The 18,895-nt window shown below is 38.1% G+C and overlaps 1 protein-coding gene across 2 annotated transcripts in view; it reads right to left on the bottom strand.

Annotated features, from left to right (window-relative positions):
- Positions 1–18,674, bottom strand: part of rcan1b (regulator of calcineurin 1b) — a 20,151-nt gene extending 1,477 nt beyond the window's left edge. The window contains exons 1-3 of one of the 2 annotated variants that reach the window (XM_077194844.1): positions 18,277–18,674; positions 3,493–3,666; positions 1,042–1,201 (exon numbers count right to left, since the gene is read on the bottom strand). In XM_077194844.1, coding sequence (XP_077050959.1) covers positions 1,042–1,201; positions 3,493–3,666; positions 18,277–18,396 — 454 coding nt within the window. In that variant the 5' untranslated portion in view covers positions 18,397–18,674. Of the gene's footprint in view, positions 1–1,041; positions 1,202–3,492; positions 3,667–4,824; positions 5,200–18,276 lie in introns of those variants that run through there. The other variant, XM_077194845.1, reaches the window with a different exon arrangement.
- Positions 18,675–18,895: the final 221 nt, after the last annotated feature.

Below are 18,895 nucleotides of genomic sequence, written 5' to 3'. Positions count from 1 at the left end.
TCTATATGAGTGAAACGCCTCCATTGTAGTCTTGAGTTTCTTCCGGGAACGAACGCGTCACAATATTCCTCATTATAATAATTCATACGCAGAATAAAGGGGCGGGGCCTGGTTGAGTTAGTTAGTCGTGTGTTAAACTGCCGGTTATGGTAAGGAGCGGGACATTTCCCAAACACTCTAGAAGCGCTCGACCAATCACAACACACTGATCCAGCTGACCAATCAGAGCACAGTGTGCTTTTCAGAAGGAGGGGCTTCATAGAGACAGGAAGTAAACAGAGCGTTACTGACAGACTGGGAAGAGAGGAGCCGCAACAATGGAGAATATGAGGAAAATAATCAACATTTAAGCAGGAAAACCTGTTCTAGTAGAGCCTGAAAACAACATCAAGACTTTATAAAAGGGCATAATAGGTTGTTATTTAAGAAAATACCTAAAAAATAATTTCTTCCATTAAGTATTATTGTGGATTAGCTAAATTGTAGCAACTTAATATAGATTATTTAATGTTTTTGAAAGAAGTGTCTGCTCACCAAGGGCAAGGCATTGCATTTATTTGATCAAAAATACAGTAAAAATAGTGAAATATTATTAGCTGTTTTCTATGTGAATATATAGTAAAGTGTAATTTATTCCTGTGATCAAAGCTGAATTTCAGCATCATTACTCCAGTCTTCAGTGTCACATGATCCGTCAGAAATCAGTATAATATGATGATTTGCTGCTCAGGAAAGATTTATGATTATTATCAGTGTTGAAAACAGTTGCACTGCTTTTGTGAAAACTGTGACATTGTATTTTCCATGATTCTTTGATGAATAGAGCCACATTTATTTGAAATAGAATTTTTTGCAATATTATAGATGTCTTTCCTGTCACTTTTGATCACTTTAATGCGTCCTTGCTGAATAAAAGGATTAATTTCTTGAATGGTAGTGCATATGCCGCATATGTTGTTGTTGATAAATATACAGTAGTGCACCACTCAAAAAGTATACAGTCTCAAAGTGTAGCATGGAAAAGAGGTAAATGGGTTATACCTGGTCCTAGTTTAGACACAGCACACAGCAGGTCGTAGTTGAGGACGGGCATGGCGTCCTGCGATTGAGCCCAGCCTACAGGGGGCGACGCTGGTGGGGAGATCAGGAACTGCTTCTCGGGTTTCGGAGGCTCGAGGCGAGGGCTGCCGATGTGCACCGACTGCAAGAATGAGAAACTTTATTGATCTTCAGTTCCTATTTTATTTTTTTATTTCTTTGTGTGTGTGTGTGTGTGTGTGTGTGTGTGTGTGTGTGTGTGTGTGTGTGTGTGTGTGTGTGTGTGTGTGTGTGTGTGTGTGTGTGTGTGTGTGTAACTATACAAGCCTGCTGTTTTCCTCTTTTTCTTAATCTATATTAATGTATGGTTATATGTATATATGTATTTATACTATATTTACGTTATTGTTACTTTCTGTCAGACCTAAGATGAACCAAATAAAAGCGAAATATATATATTTCTGTATAGCAATTTTCCTGCAGCTCAAACAGTAAAGCTTTGGCGCTTGCAACGCCAAGATCATTGGTTCGATTACCAGGGAAAGCAAAACCTGATAAGAATGTAAATGTGTACCTTGAAATGCAATGTAAGTCGCTTTGGATAAAAGCGTCGGCCAAATGCATAAATGTAAATATATAATTTATTATTTTTTATTGTCATTGCATGCATACAGTAGTACACATCAACTAAATGGAGTTAGCGGCTCTAAAAAAAATGAATGAAACAATAAGTAATGATAAATAACTAGTAGAATAATAATAAACAATATAAATATAATTGAAACAATACACAGTATAAACAGTAGTGCAACCACAGTATACTGCTGTTGTACTTTAAAAACAACATCAGTATTATACATATGCATGATTGTAAACACTGTTCATAGTAAAACAGAATATTCTGATGGTAAACAGTACATTAATGCAGCAGCACTATAATAAATAATAATGTTCACTGTTATGTGTCATAGAAATGTAAGTAAAAAGGATGCATTATACGGATGATTAGTCACATTGTAAGTTACGTGATTGTTTTCGGGCGTTCACAGCTCTAGGGAAAAAAGCTGTTTTTAAATCTGGTTGTGAGAGATTTAATGGCTCTCTAACATCTACCTGATGGTACCAGTTCAAAAACAAACAAGAGAACAAGAGCAAGAAAAGGAGAAAGCTAAAAAATATTTGCATTTACGCACTTATCCATAGCGAATTATATTGCATTTTATCAGATCATGCATTTCGTGAGAATCAAACCCATGAGCTGTGTGTTTCTACTGTCATGTGTTACTGTTTGAGCTACAGGAATCCACAACGCTAAAACAGGTTAGCAGGGCGTTTCTATGCATTCTGTCCTTTTTGCATAAGGTGATCGGAATTTTTAAATGGAAACCAGTGGTCAAAAATCCATTGAAGACTCACTTGTTATTGAATGGAAGCAATACATTTTTTTACCCATAATTATTCATTGTTATTATAATATTATTACAATTAATAATTAGCATGATGTCTGTGTTACTAGTAAATAGTAAACAACATTTATAAAAAAAAACATTTTCTTATTTGATTTAATAGTTTTATTTTTACAAGTTGTTTCCAGTTATTATAGGTTTTCAAATGTTATTGTATATTTGTGCGTTTGGAAGTGGAAAAATTAATTTAAAATATAAAATTATAATTTTGACAAAATTATTACTTTAAAAAAATCTTTTAGAGTGAATTATTCAATGACTCACTCATAAAGACTTCATTGGTTTCATTGCTGAATGAATCAGCATTTCTAAACAAATCTCTTGAATGAATGATTGTAATGATGTGAAATGATGTAATTGATACATGAATCTTTATTTAAAGCATCAAGCTACTTTCAAAAGGTGATTTGCTCTATTTTGATCGCTAACGTAGATATCAGTGTTTGAACTTCTGTGATCATATGAAAATTTTTAACAAAAATAACGATATTGTGGGGTTGAGAAGACTGTTTGTGAAGCCGTTTTAAAGCTTTACATGACAATTGCTCTCTCTGGATCAGCGCCAACACAGACCTTAATATTCTGGTGTGATTTTGTCAAAGGTTTAATAGACACACGTGGGTGTTTGAATCCAGATAGTGATCTTTTAATGATTAATCATGCAGCTCTAGTACTATGGTATAAAAATAAGGCACCATGGAAATACTCTATACCGTGCCATCACTGTACCGTGGTACAACCAAATAACTTCTTTGTAATGGTTATAATATGTTCTCTGGATCAGCGCCAAAACAGATGTTAATATTCTGCTTTGATTTTGTCGAAAGTTTAATAGACACAGGAGAATCGTTGTCATTTAGGAACAAGGTCACGTGGGTGTTTGAATCGAGATCGCGATTTTTTTCTAAAGCGATCGCTCTATAGTACTATGGTATAAAAATAAGGCACCATGGTATCAACCATATAACTTCTTTGTAATGGTTATTACCTGAGCGAAATACAGACGCATCTCCTTTCCATTGAAGTCACTCTTATGGAGTTTGACTCGGGCCTCGGCTGCCGCCATAGCATTGGTGAAGTTGATCCGAACCCGTCTGAAGCTCCTGAAGAACTGGAACGATGTGTCTGGATCAAACGCACGGAACAAAGCCTCAAACTGCTCCTGATGATGCAAAACGAGAGGGAAAAAAAGTGTCGAATAACTGGACTGATGAAACAAGACAATCATAAACAACGCAATTTCCTCAAGGAAAAACATTGCAAGAGGATGCCAACATCATGTACGGAAAGGAAAAATAAAAAAAAATCCTATGGGCCCCAATCATGAAAACAAGTAGAAGGAAAATCATTGAGGGCAATGCTGTAACATGCAAGAAATCCATTCATTTCAAGATTTAATGAGTAGTGTTTCTGTCATCACACCAAATATTGGATTTTTCTGCTAGCTACAGCAGCTTGCAGGATTTTTTTCTCTTTTCATTGTATTATATAACGTGTGCAAAACACCTGCCTGCAAACATTCGATGTGAGGACTGTTTATTTATTGGTCTCACAAAATGATTTAGAGAGAAATTTGCTGTAGTTTTTTGAATGAGGTCTCAAAATTTGGGGTCGGTCAGATTTTAAAAATATTTTTGTAAGAAGTCTCTTCTGCTCACCAAGGCTATATTTGTTTGATTAAAAAATACAGTAAAATTGTGAAATATTATTACAACTTAAAACAGCTGTTTTCTATGTAAATATTTAGTAAAGTGTAATTTATTCCTGTGATCAAAGCTGAATTTTCAGCATCATTACTCCACTTGATCCTTCACAAATCATTCTAATATGCATTTATGATTATTATCAATGTTGAAAACAGCTGTGCTGCTTCATATTGTTTTTTTTTCAGGATTAATATTAAATTATTTATATAAATATCACAATTAAATTCAAAAGAACAGATTTTAATTGAAATAGAATCTTTTGCATTAAATGCATCAATTTAATGCAAATTGTACTAACCCCAAACCTAAAAAATCAAATATGTAAACAAAACAGTCTTCAAGCCTCTAATCCCTTTGTTTATCGAAACCAAACAGGCCATCATCACAAACAGGAGAGCTGGAAAATACGAACTGCAGGAGCAGCAGATTAACACGACCAGGTTAGTTTAAGTAACGAAAGAAACCAATTATGTAAGCTTGTGGGAGACCAAATATAAAATAAAAAAAACATGATGCAACAAATGCAAAATTAGCAGCAGAACCTGAAAGAGGAATGCAATGCAACCTAACCGTCCGAATGACACTAAAGCTCGACTTCAGTCTCGATCTCTTACCCGAATCTGTGGCCGACTGAATATCTCATGGTCCACCGCTGTGGCCACCAGGCACAAGTTGTTGCACTTTGTAGTTTTAAGATGCATGATTCAGTTTCAGAAGAATTTGCAGATTACATTCGAAGCACCGCGGATGATCACCTGACTGCCTCTATTGGGATTTCCAACGTAAGACGAAAAGCCACTCCGCCACACGTGCCAGCAGAAGTTTCTAGCAGTGCTCCGAGGTCATGGCTTTACTCGCGGGTTTATCTAATCCTGCTTATAGTCCAGCTGATACTGTTGAGGACCGCCTCTCTCTCTCTCTCTCCTTCAGCTCCTCCTTTCATTTCTCTCTGTCTGTCAGTCTCTCATTCCTTGTTGCTGACTAATCCTAATGAGGAACTGGAAACTCATGACATCACTCAGTCCAATATCCTCATTCTCTCCCTTCAGCATGTTTCCGTGTAGGCCTTTGGCAATCCTACCGTCTCTCACCTTTCCATCCCAACATCTTTATGTCATTTAAGTAGTTTCTAACATCATTCTTTTACAATGTGACAACAAAGCACAAAGTCTCACTTGTTTTATCAGAAAGTGTACAGACTGCACCCTGATACCGAAACTATTTCATAATAATCAGACTATTAACCCGCGGCTTCGCACTAGAAATAAAACCAAAATCGCTATATTTATTAGAGTGATTACCAAATGCAACATGCAACAATCCCATACTCGTAATAAGAAGCACTTATGAACAAAAAAGAAGCTTTTTTGCGATTATTAACATTTGACAATAATTAATTAAAGTTTGTATGGCAATTTTATAGTTATATATTATTTTAATACATTATTTTTTAAAAATCTTAAATATTATATTTTTACTTTTCAGTAAAATATCCCAATAGTAATATGTTTTTTGTTTGTAACTTTATATTTTTATCTAGTAATTATTATTCAATATTATTTTAAAGCCATATTAATATATAATCACCAAACTTCATCAAATTCTAGAAACAACAAAACCTGTACATTTTAAAACCACATTTAAATCACAAACTTTTTCAGAAAAATCTAAATTAGATTTTTTTTCTCTCAAATCGTGCAGCCCTTAGACATTTTTAATAACTTAGACTTGTTAAATTGTTAACTGTAAGTAACCTTATCATTAGGAATGCTCCGATATGAAAATTTTGTCCGAAACTGATAACCGATAATTCTTTATATTTGAAAGCCGATAACCGATATATTCATATATATTCGATATAATTTTTATATCATTTTTGAGAGCCTGATGACAAAAAACATCTCGCAAGCACTTCAACATAAATCAAACATATACAGTACAGTAGCCTAGTTGAACCAGTGTATGTTTTAAAATAAATGTTACACTACTATGGCCAAGTTGGCCAACTTTCCTTATTAAAAAAATAACAATTTTCTTACAAATAAATAAAACAATGCCTAATTGAGATTACTTGTTAATCAGTTTGATTCATTATAAAGTCTTAACGATTGATTAATTATGTGAACTGATTACAAACCACCTAGAAACCACACAGAACACCCTAGCAACCACATTTTGATTCATAACAATTTGCTTATGATCCATTGTGTAAACTGGTTCAACTGATACTTTTTAACTGACTCAAAGATTTGCCATCATTATGACTTGTGAGCAACTTTCCACAGAACTTTCCATGAATTTTAACACTGATTATTCCAACACAGTTTTAAAATTGCCCAACATTTCCAGGTTTTCAATGACCGTGGGAACCATTTACACCAAACAGCAACAAAAAACAAAAAACAAGCTGACTGTGGCGAACTCATCCTTGTTTGTGTGTGTAAATGTGTTGATGGTAAAGACTGCATGGTTAGACAGTAACCCACAAGTCTTACAGTACTTGTTTAAAGATTACACTGATCACCCGTTTGTGTACATGCACTGCGTGTGTATTATGGAAGGACGGTGCATATCTGACTCAATGGAAAAATGGAAATATGAAACCGAAATAAGGTGATGGAAAAAATGCAAAGGCAAGCAGACACTAGATGGGTGTTATGCAAAGACAAGTGGAGGTGAGACAGCGGATAGTTGTGGTACACATAAGCCACCAGAGGATATTTATATACAGCTGCACAAAAGCGCATGATGATGTAACATATGAGTGATTTACATATTATCTACAGTAGCCCCATGAATGTATATGGACACTTAAGCTACTTTAAATGTCAGTGCTTTAAATAACACAATTTTACCAGTGCAATACTTATTCTCATGCTCGTTTATTTGAATTTAATCTACACTTTCTTATTTTTTGATTTATTATACTTTATGTTGTCTTGAGAAAGCCAACATACTGATATTCTATTTAAAAGCACACAGATTACCTTAGCAACACTCTAGCAACCACCCAAAAGACTGTAGCAACTGCATAGCAACACGCTAGCAACATCCAGAACACCCAGCAACTGCATAGCAGCCTACTAGATTAGCAATCACCCAGAACACTCTAGTGCAAAGTAAACCACCTAGCAACCACCAGAAAACCCAGTAACTGCATAGCAACCTCCTTACAACCACCCATAACATCCAGCAACGGCAGAGTAACCAACTGAACACCAAGCAACACTTTAGCAATCACCCAGAACACCTAAGCAACTGCATAGTAACCACCTAGCAACCATTTAGAAGACACAGTAACTGCATAGCAACCTCCTAGCAACACCCCAGAACACCCAGAAACTGCATAGCAACACCTAGCAATCACACAGAACACCCAGCAACATCCTAGCAATCACCAGAACACCCAGCAACTGCATAGAAACCTCATAGAAACCACACATAACACCCTAGCAACTGCATAGGTACCACTTAGCAACCACCAGAACACCCAGCAACACAATGGAAATCACCCAGAACACACAAGCAATTGCATAGTAACCACCTAGAAACTATTCAGAACACCCAGAAACTGCATAGCAACTTCCTAACAACCACCCAGAAACACCATAGCAACCACAGAACACACAAACAACAGCAGATTAACTGCCTAACAACCACCAGAACACACAGCAACACACTAGCAACCACCCAAAACACCCAGTTACTGCATAGCAATACCCTAGCAACATCCACAACACCCAAAAACTGCATAGCAGCCTTCTAGCAACATCCAGAACACCCTAGTTACTGCAGAGTTACCACCTATCAACCATCCAGATCACCCTAACAACTGCTTAGCAACCTCATAGCAACACCCTACTCATTACATAGAAACCACCCAGAATACAGTAAAATCTGTCTGTCCGTCCTTTAAATTTCAAAGTATTAAATCTACTTCAAACTTTCTGTCCATGCTTCCTCAAGCTAACATCAAAAATTGTCTTGGCAAACTTAATCTAGCTGTAATATATGTGTATGTACCTCATTTATACTGCGTACCTTCTATAATCCTGAATTAAATGTGTAAATACATTCTGTGTACTGTAGGAACAGCCTGTACGGCTTCGTGCATCAACTGAAAAAGTATTTCATGTCACACGTGGCCATAGGGTGAACGCACCATCTGTGCATTAGCTTCAAATCTCAAACACAGTCACCAGCTCTGAATGGAGACAGAGTGGGCAAAATGCAGAACAAAGGTTTACAGTGCAGCACTGGAGGAAAAGACACCGAGAGCGATCATGCATACGGGACCGAGTCAATCCCAGGACAAAAGCTAAGTCACATGTGCGCTCAGCCATAGTGCAGAACAGCTTAAACATTTGCCCATGCTTGCTCACAGCACAGAGGCAGTCTCATTTGCACAGTGTTTTGCTGGCTCTTTAATAATGATTAAGATGATTTAAATCAGTTAGGTAGTGTTTAGTGCTGGTGGTCAAACATCAGACAGGCACACATTTCCACTACAGACACTGAAGCAGGTATAAAGTCACCTCAAATGTCTGAAACTTAACCATAACATACACACTATCCTACTAGGCTAGCAATCACCCAGAACACCCTAGAAAATACAGAGTAACCACCAGAAAACCCAGCATCTGCATAGCAACCACTCATAACAACCAGCAACTGCAGAGTAACCACATAGCAACCATTCAGAACACCCAGCAACTGCATAGCAACCTCCTAGCAACACCCCAACACCCACCAGCAACTACATAGTAACCACCAAGCAATCAGCAGTACACCCAGCAACTACATAGCAACCTCCTAACAACACCCCAACACCCAGCAACTACATAGTAACCACCTAGCAATCACCAGAACACCCAGCAATCACCCGGCCAGAACACCCAAGCAACTGCAGAGTAACCACCTAGCAACCATTCAGAACACCTAGCAACTGCATAGTTACCACCTAGCAACCATTCAGAACACCCAGAAACTGCATAGCAACCTCCTAGCAACACCCCAACACCCAGCAGCAACTACATAGTAACCACCAAGCAATCACCAGTACACCCAGCAACTGCATAGCAACCTCCTAACAACACCACAACACCCAGCAACTACATAGTAACCACCTAGCAATCACCAGAACACCCAGCAACACCACAGCAATCACCCAGAATACCCAAGCAACTGCAGAGTAACCACCTAGCAACTGCATAGCAACCATTCAGAACACCCATAAACTGCATAGTAACCACCTAGCAACAATTCAGAACACCCAAAACTGCATAGCAACCTCCTAGCAACACCCCAACACCCAGCAGCAACTACATAGGTACCACCTAGCAACACACTGGCAATCACACAGAACATTAAAGTCAGTAAGATTCATTTGGAGTCAGTAAGATTTTTTCTTATTTGTAAATATCAGATTGTACAAAAAAAATTGTATTAATGAATTGCATATGAACACAAAAGAACTACATAAAATATGACAACACAGCCCTCAGATGATCAAATGATAAATTCTCTGTTCATCATTCAAAATGATTGTCAAGTCACCTTCATTTTTATAGCATTTTATGCAATATAAATTGTTTCAAAGCAGCTTCCCGATAAAACAGGAAAGTAACCGAATTATGATGCAAACTGCATCAAATATGGATGAGACAGATTCTGCTGTAAAGCAGCTGTAGCAATATAATAGCGACCATGTCACTTCAGAAGACTTATGGATTAATTTCACACAATCTTTATGTCCTTCTTTGGTGCTCTGCAGAAGAGAGAAATCCATACGAGTTTAGAAAGATATGATGGTGAGTAAATGATGACAATTTTCATTTCTGCATGAAGGATGCTTTTTAGGGCAGACCTAGAAGATAGAAAATGGCCATTCATCATGTGTTACATCCACACGAATAACTATTACTTTTCTTTCCCATTAACTATTCTTTTCACTTGTCATGTAGTTACGGAGCTGAACACAGTACAAAATGTCAAACATATACAACAAAAGTAAAATTTGTATAATCACTGTCTATGTTAGATGAAAAATGACCGGCTCGCTCTTAAATCTGAGTATCATCATGTGCTTATCTGTATGTTTTCAAAGTCTGAAAAGGGAGATTTCATAATTTCTCTCAATAATCATTTAAGTAAAGAAAGTAAGCAATAATTGACGACGGGTCGTTGAATTATTAGAAAATAATGCACACCCTAGGTAGCAAAGCGAGCGGAGCATTATTTTCTAATAATTCAACCGACCGGGGTCAATTATTGCAGTTAACACACCTCAAGACACTGTTCAGATGATGCATTTCAAGACATTTGTCAGTTTTTTGTCCTTGAAATGCTCTTGTGTGTGGGACTAATTTCTTTCGCATCTCATCCCATGCCTCCGTTGCTAATTCATTTTAGAGCTAGTAACGGAGACTTGAGCCACTGATAGCACAGAGAGAGAGAGAGAGAGAGAGAGAGAGTGAGTGTGTATTAAATACCTGAATCTGTCTCTCAACAGTGTTCGGCAGTAGAGTCTCTACTAATAGTGAAAGTTTATCTGCTTCAAGAACAGCGCCGTTATTACCTCACTAGTGAGGAATAGGGATGGCGAAAACAAAAAAAATTCTTGACCGACCACCGAGCCTCATTAGCCGGTTGAAACCGGTTAACCGATTAGTTTAAAATACACTACGCTATTTGAAATAACAGCCATTTCGAGGCGCGCGTTTAATTTCGCAACTTTGTCCCATCTCTCTGCCGCTCTGCCTCCCGCTCACACAAACACTGCCCCCCGCTCACACACACACACTGCCCCCCGCTCACCCTTCCACTCACGTAACTTTTTTTAAATCCCCCACAGCGCGAAACATGAGTCCCGCAAACGCAGCGCCGAGGAGCTTGTATGTAATCAGAGGACAAATGGCTCCTTAGTTTCGAAATGGTTTGGGTACAAGGTGATCGCGTTGAAAATAAAGGCGTTAGGCTAGCTTTAGAAGCTCATTTGAAACATTGCCGCGGTCTCATTTAAAGGGGACCTATTGTGCCCATTTTCACAAGATGTTAAATAAGTTTCTGATGTCCCCAGAGTGTGTATGTGAAGTTTTAGCTCAAAATACCCAACGGATAATTTTTACAGCATGTTTAAATTGTCACTTTTTGTGTCTCAAAAAAACGCACCGTTTTAGTGTGTATCCCTTTAAATGCAAATGAGCAGCTGCTGCCGGCCCAGAGGGCGGAGCCTCACGAGCTCGCAGGACGTGTGTCAGGACAATCTCTCATCTCACGGAATGATAATATCAAAACATAAACTCTCCGTAGCCGTGTTCATTTCGACCCGCAGTCGGACAATGATGCCCACAGAGCCAGATAATACCCACAGCGCGTCGAGTAATATTGCTTCTGCCTCGGTTTCATCTCGCATACTCAATCCATGCACAGCTAGTAGTTTTTCAGCTGCTTTTAATGTCTCTTTTGATCGAGTCACACTCTCCCTGTATGGGTTTGGAAGAGTTGGTCGATCAGTTTAATACTTCTTGTTTAGAGATTTTAGATGTTGTGGCTCCTGTCAAAGTCAGGGGAAAAAAAGTCAAATCACAGCCCTGGTTGAACAGTACTACCCGCGCTCTTAGGCAGGAGTGTAGGAGGGCTGAACGCAAATGGGTCAAAGATATATTTACAAGTCTCTTATGAGATTTTGAAGAACCATTTGAACGAATATCAAAGAGCTGTTAAATTGGCTAGATCAAATAATTTTTCTGATATCATCTCCAGAAACTGTAATAATTCTAGAGTACTTTTCTCGACTATAAATGCTGTTCTTCATCCTACTGCTACTCCTTCATTCACTCCTTCTGCTAAGATGTGTGAAGAGTTCTTAAACTTTTTTATTGGTAAAGTTGATGGAATTAGATCTCGGATTTCATCTGTTGCCAATGATTGTATTGCTCATGTTGACCCTACGGACCAATTAACCTGTTTTATGCCTGTTTCTTTGCAGCAGCTTAATGATATAACTGCTCATATGAAGCCCACCAGGTCTCCTGGTGATGTGCTCCCTTCTTCTCTGTTTAAGAAGGTACTTGATTCAATTGGCCCAAGTATTCTGTCTATTATGAATACTAGTTTGTCATCTGGTGTTGTTCCGGTTAGTTTTAAGCATGCGGTTATTCAGCCCCTTGTAAAAAGAAACGGCTTAGACCCCTTTGACATGAGTAGTTTTCGTCCGATTTCAAATTTGCCTTTTATTTCGAAGATACTGGAAAAAATTGTGCATGCACAGCTTAATGACTTTTTAATGAGGAATAACATCGCCGTTAGATTCCAGTCAGGTTTTAGAGCCGGTCATAGTACAGAATCTGCTCTTTTGAGGGTCTCTAATGATATCCTACGAGGTGTTGATTCTGGAAACCGTGTTGTTTTGCTTTTGTTAGATCTTACAGCGGCATTTGATACAGTTGATCATAACATTCTCATTGGTCGTCTTAGGAATCAGGTTGGTATTCAGGGCTTAGCCCTGAAATGGTTCTCTTCCTATTTGAAGGATAGGACTTTTTCAGTCAGTTTAGGGGATTATTTTTCTTCTGTTGCCCCTCTTGTGTGTGGGGTTCCACAGGGCTCTATACTGGGACCAATTTTATTTTCCCTTTATATGCTCCCTCTAGGCTCGATTTTTGAGAAATTTGGGATTCAGTATCACCTGTATGCGGATGATTCTCAAATTTACTTACCACTGAAACATGGGCATAAATGTGCCATTCAGTCTCTCCGTGCATGTTTGGCCGAAGTTAAGTGTTGGCTTGCGAATAACTTTCTCCAATTAAATGAGGATAAGAAAGAGATGATTTTATTTGGAAATAAGGGCTGTGTGGACGATGACTGCCTGGGGTTGTTTCCTGGGAAAAAATTGTCTACCGTGAGAAACCTTGGTGTCATTTTTGACTCTGAGCTTAAATTTGACCGGCAAATCAATGCTGTCGTTAAGAATAGTTTTTTCCATCTTAGATCAATTTCTAAATTGAAATCTATCCATCTTTTGACGATATGGAGAAGGTTGTTCATGCCTTTGTGTCATCCCGTTTGGATCATTGTAATGTATTGTATCTGGGTGTGAGTCAGGCTTCTCTTCTCCGCTTGCAGCTCGTTCAGAACTCAGCTGACAGACTTTTAACGGGCACCAAGAAGAGGGAGCACATTACTCCGGTTTTAATTAAATTACATTGGTTACCCATACGATACAGAATTCAATACAAAGCTTTGTTGTATGTTTTTAAGTCTCTGCATGGCCTAGCACCTGAGTATGTTACTGATTGAATCAGCCGCTGTCAATCAAGTAGATCTCTGCGCTCTTATGATCAATTGTTTCTCATGGTTCCGCGATGCCGTTTAAAATGTAAAGGTGATCGGGCAGTCTCTGTTGCAGCTCCTAGGCTCTGGAATGACCTTCCTCTGTCTGTAAAAACTTGTCCTTCATTGGGTGCTTTTCAGAGTGCGCTTAAAACGTACTTGTTCTCTTTAGCATTTGACAATGCTTTGTAAGTTTTTATATCATATGTTTGCATTGTTTTTATGTCTTTGTTTTTACTTTTTTCTTTTATACCTTCTGTACAGCACTTTGGTTCCACTTGTGGTTTTGAAAGTGCTCTATAAATAAAGTTGAGTTGAGTTGAGTTGAGATAATATATGCTGTATGGAGATTGAACAGGTATAGTCTAGTTTAATTACGCTTATAACTTATTTTTCCATCTTGCTTTTATCCACGTTGTGTTGTAACTTAGCGGACCGTGTCCGAATGTTGTAAAAATATACTGATGAGTTCAATGAAGTTTATTGTACCTCAAACAAAAGAAGTGTCAATTTCACTTCAGAAAATCACTGTAAGAGCTGAATAAACACTTTATAAGAAGTCCGTATTAAAGTCTTATCCATAAACTCTCTCCCTCTCCCGTTCATTATTTATTATCAACATAACGTTACACAGCGAAGTACAAAAAACACTCGTTACAACTAACATTAACCAAATATTATACACACCTTTTCAGGGGGTGCTTAATAAACTGGTAAACTCAACTGTAACTGTTATATCCGTAAAACAACTCCCCTGAACTGTAATAAAGTGTGCGCTCTCACTTTCATTACTGCCATGATCAATAACGTTAGGTCTATCGCTCCAGTAAATAAATAGAGCTATGAGGATTAATACATCCAGCTACACAACATTCTCGTCGGTGCAGCAATGGCGGATGTGTACAACTCTAAACTTGCTGTGACCCCTGACCTATGTTAGAACGGCAGTGTCTGTCAACACTCGTGGGCGGGGCCTGTGGCTTTAGTGACGTCACTAAAGCCACATTCTGAAAACAGGTCGTCGGGAGACACTGCTTATGATTTATGGGGATTTAAAAAAAAGGAGTGGGTGGATTTTTATCACTGCTGGGTGGTTGTGTACACACACTGCCATCACACATTTATGTCCAAACACCATCTAAAAGTGAATTTTGCATAATAGGTCCCCTTTAAGAAAATGACAGCTCCGAAGAGACGCCGCTTTAGTTTGAGGTAACGTTAGTGCTAACAATAATAAAGAAAGATGATGATCATCATCACCTTATCTGTTACCACTGAAATTTAGATGTAATGTATTTCCAAATCTAATGCGGGTGTCGCGTTTTCAGGTAATAGATCATAGATGATGTGCTACTACTGTATTTAAGCACTGTATCACACAAGTTGCAACTTACATCTGTGTCATTCTTTTTGGTGAAATGGTCCCACACACTACTTTTCTTTGCACGCTTCATCCTGTCGTCTGCCCTGGCTCTATAACCTCGAGTGTTTTAGCCTGTAGCCTTTACTTTTCGCAAACCTTGTGAGCGCGTGAACCCAAACGCTGTGACCTCGCGCCAAATGTTTTTATTGGTTTATTAAGTACAAACAGGCGAGTTATGAAAAATTGAGTGTGAGGGATTTGTTCACTTCGCACAGAAATATCTTTGAATGAGATGGCTAACTGTAGTAGCGTTTAGTCCACTGTCTATAATAGCCTAATTTAGAGATCACTTTTTTTTTTAACCGACTACTGACAACTTTGATCGGTTAACGTTGTTACGGTCAACCATCGGTCAAACGGTCATTGGTTAACATCCCTAGTGAGAAATTCATGTAGCTTTTAAGTTGTAAAACTATTTTACTGATAAAATTGTCAGAGCAGCGCTGACAACACGTTTCTGTGCGAGTGTGTGTCCGTACTGTAGGCCTATTTGTGTGCGTTTGAGCGGGAGGAAGAGAGTATGTGCTTTTCATACATAATAAAATTTTTATTTGTGGCAAGAAACATGGAAATATTTTGCCATTTCTTCTTATTGTTTACCATATTTATTTGTTTTGTCAGTGTCGTTGTGGGTTTTGGTTTTGTGGGCTGTAAGAATCTATGAATCTATAAATGAAATCATTTGGCGCAGCTGTAATGCGGTCAAGACTTGCCTGAAATACTTTAGCCGTACGTTTCCCTAAAAAATAGGGCCCGATACCAAGCTCATGTACTTGTACTCGTACTCGTAAAAATACCCCGATACCAAAGACCGATACCTCACGTATATCCTTAGCTTATATTTCTTAATTCTTATGAACACTCTTCCTGCAGTTATAGTGTTGCTAGATTTAATAGTACACTCTAATATTTCACTTTACACTTTCGGCTGTGATTACATTGTTACTCAGTGTTATGTTAAACATTTGTTCTGTGATTTCTTTGGCACTTTATGACAAATTTGATTGTCTTGTTGTCTGTGATTTCTTTAGCACTTTGACAACTTTGTGACAGGCAGGTAAAAATTACATTCATTATGTCCTTGGTTTTGCCCTTTGGAGGTTATTGGACACTGTGAAATTTGGGCTTTGAAAATTTGTGATAAGCACAATAAGAATTATTTATTTTTTTAAGTTTATTTAAGTTGTTGAAAATAAAGATGCTGATATGTTCATTAGTCTCATTGTGTTGTTCTTAGAAAATTGCCACATAAAAGGAGAACCCCCCCAGTACAACAGGCATCGGCATCGGTATCGGCGAGTACCAGGAAAAAAATATCGGTACTCGTACTCGACCCTTAAAAAGTGGTATCGGTGCATCCCTACTAATAAATCTGTGTACTGTTTTTAGATTTAAAAAAAAAATAACAAAATGCACACTGAAATGCTTGATCCTAGAACAATGCAGATTCATAAATCTCAAATGTATTTTAATGCCGACCATTTCAATTGGTCACAATTTAGTTATTTAAGGTAAAAAAAAAAAGAAGCTTTTAAAAAGTATCATAGATATTCAAGAATGCTAAAATGTAAATAATTTTTGCTAAATATTATAGTCATCTCTGCATAATAAACCAAGAGCAATGTCTTTTAACATTTAACACACTTTCACCTTCGCATCAGTTTTTTATTACTCCGTCTTATGGAAAAGTGCAGATTGTGTATATATAATTTAGTCAGTCTGACAGACACTTTGGCCTTCTTAGCTAACATTTTCCATTGTTCTTATGGGATAGTTCCTGCTAAAAATAGATCTCTTTGGAAATTATATTACATAATAAGCCTAAATTTAAGCAATACTGGGATGAAAGTCATGCAAGACAGAGAAAAACAATTGCTTTATAAGTGGCTTCAAGGTATAAATATGAGCTAAGACAGCGATCGACCTTTGACCTCAGTGTCAGTGGAAAAATAAAAAGCTACAAAGGTTTATTTTATTTTCCATGTGAGCAGCTGCGGTCAATGATCTTTCTAAGAGTTTGGTTCCTCATTGAATGTCCTTTTGTAGCAGTAAAGCAGGTGTGGTGCTAAAATAAGCCAAGGCTTTGTGGAAGCTTCAAACACCCTGACCAAAGAGAGACCCCGACGGGTAATATATTATTAGAAGGGAAAATGAGGGAGACGTTGGAAAATGGACCATGTTGATTAACAAATCACATCATTAAGAAAGATTTGCCTTTTTAAATCATTTGTTTCAATTTTAATGCATTTAAATCATTCTATTCAGCAGACATCGCCAGAGTTTGGCATTTCTTGTGCTTCAAAACAGTGAATAATTTTGCAAAGCAATTGGTTCAATTGATTCAAAGTTTCGAAAAGCGTTGTTTCTCCCATTACTACTTGGGATGGGCTCTTATGATTTGGGCCAAAAAATCAGCAACCAAACAAATCACCACAGCAACCTCATAGCAACCATTTAAAAACGCCAGATTGGCAATGGATTAGCAACCCCTCAAAACGCAGCCAAGCATGATGGTAGGGAGTTTTGGCAGGTTTTCTAAAGAAAATGTAAAAATCTAGTTTGAAGCACTGCTCTATTATGTACAGAACACCCCTTATTGTAACCATAGGCTATTATAAGTCTATTATAAATCAAAATTAATTCAGAGTGGCTTATATAATGGCACCAGGGTCTCACATGGCTAGTAGATGTAGAAGATATGTGATGAATCAAAGCAAGGATTTACAAGTATGACCAAGACAAGTGAAATCACAATGTATTCCTGTTAAAGGTAAGGTCGATAATACACTCACAAGGCCCACAATCAGACCTGAAGCGTTTCTGCAGGGCATGGACTCATTCAAATTCATGTAGATTACATCTGTGCAGTCTAACAAAATAAATATTGTGGTACTATGTAATATGTCCAAAAAATACTATGGTTGTACGATAGTACAATGAATGTTTGGTGCATTTTAGAAAATACATGCCATTCCCAAGGTAAATGTTCAAAACATTGCATTTCCATGGTGCTTATGCAAAAGCCATTATACTGTCATGATACAATATCCAAAAAAAAAACCAAGAACAACATGACCGTGCCATGAACAAGATAACAAGGTATTACCATGGTACATATCCACAAAGCAATGTAGTACCATAGTACTTTTTTTAGTGCAATGCGCATGTCCCACAAGTCACACTTCAGTAAATACACTATGAATCATTTTAGGAGCAACAATTTATGGCTTTCACTTCCGCGACATCAGGTCCCGCTGCGATAAACCGGGTATTAATCGGGGTAAAAGCAAAGCGCGTGCACGCCTACCTTTAACTGCTGCTCACTAAAAAGCTCTTCGCACACTTTGCACGCGATGAGCGCGTTGGGTTGTTCGTTGAGCTGGACTTCAGAAGTCGCCGCCCCTCCACCGCTCTCCGACTGCTGCATGTTCGGTGCCTTTGATCTCAAACACGGTGCCTTTGATCTCAAACGTGCCCGCGCTCAGCTCATGGCGCCATGCTCTGCGTTCTACTTTCTCGTGTCCAAAGCAGCGCAAACCGTAAAATGGACACACACACACACACACGCACTACTGTACATGCAGTGCTAGTGCATGCATAGTGCTACTACCATAACCGTGATGTATTCCTGAACCGAAAATGACGTCTACACTTGCGACAGACTGCACTGGGGGTCAAAACAGCTGATATGACGTCATGGTTTCCGCTTACGCACGATCGCTGTGCATGGAGCATTGGGGTTGATGCAAGTATTATTTGTGAAAATGAACTAGATTGTTCAAAATGTTACCAGGAACACGGGATACACCAACGACAGGGTTAGGTTTGTGTAATGTGTGCAGTTTGTGCATTTTAAATGTTTTTATGACAAAGAATATCACTGTAAAATGGTGTTTGAGTGCCCTCTTTTGGTCAGATTTGTTGCA

Source organism: Siphateles boraxobius, unplaced genomic scaffold (genome assembly GCF_051911475.1).
Source record: "Siphateles boraxobius isolate OS27281-9 unplaced genomic scaffold, OSU_SipBor_1 33, whole genome shotgun sequence".
Taxonomy (NCBI): Eukaryota; Metazoa; Chordata; class Actinopteri; order Cypriniformes; family Leuciscidae; genus Siphateles; species Siphateles boraxobius.
The sequence above is the reverse complement of the archived record's forward strand: the minus strand, read 5'-3'. Positions and strand labels throughout refer to the sequence as shown.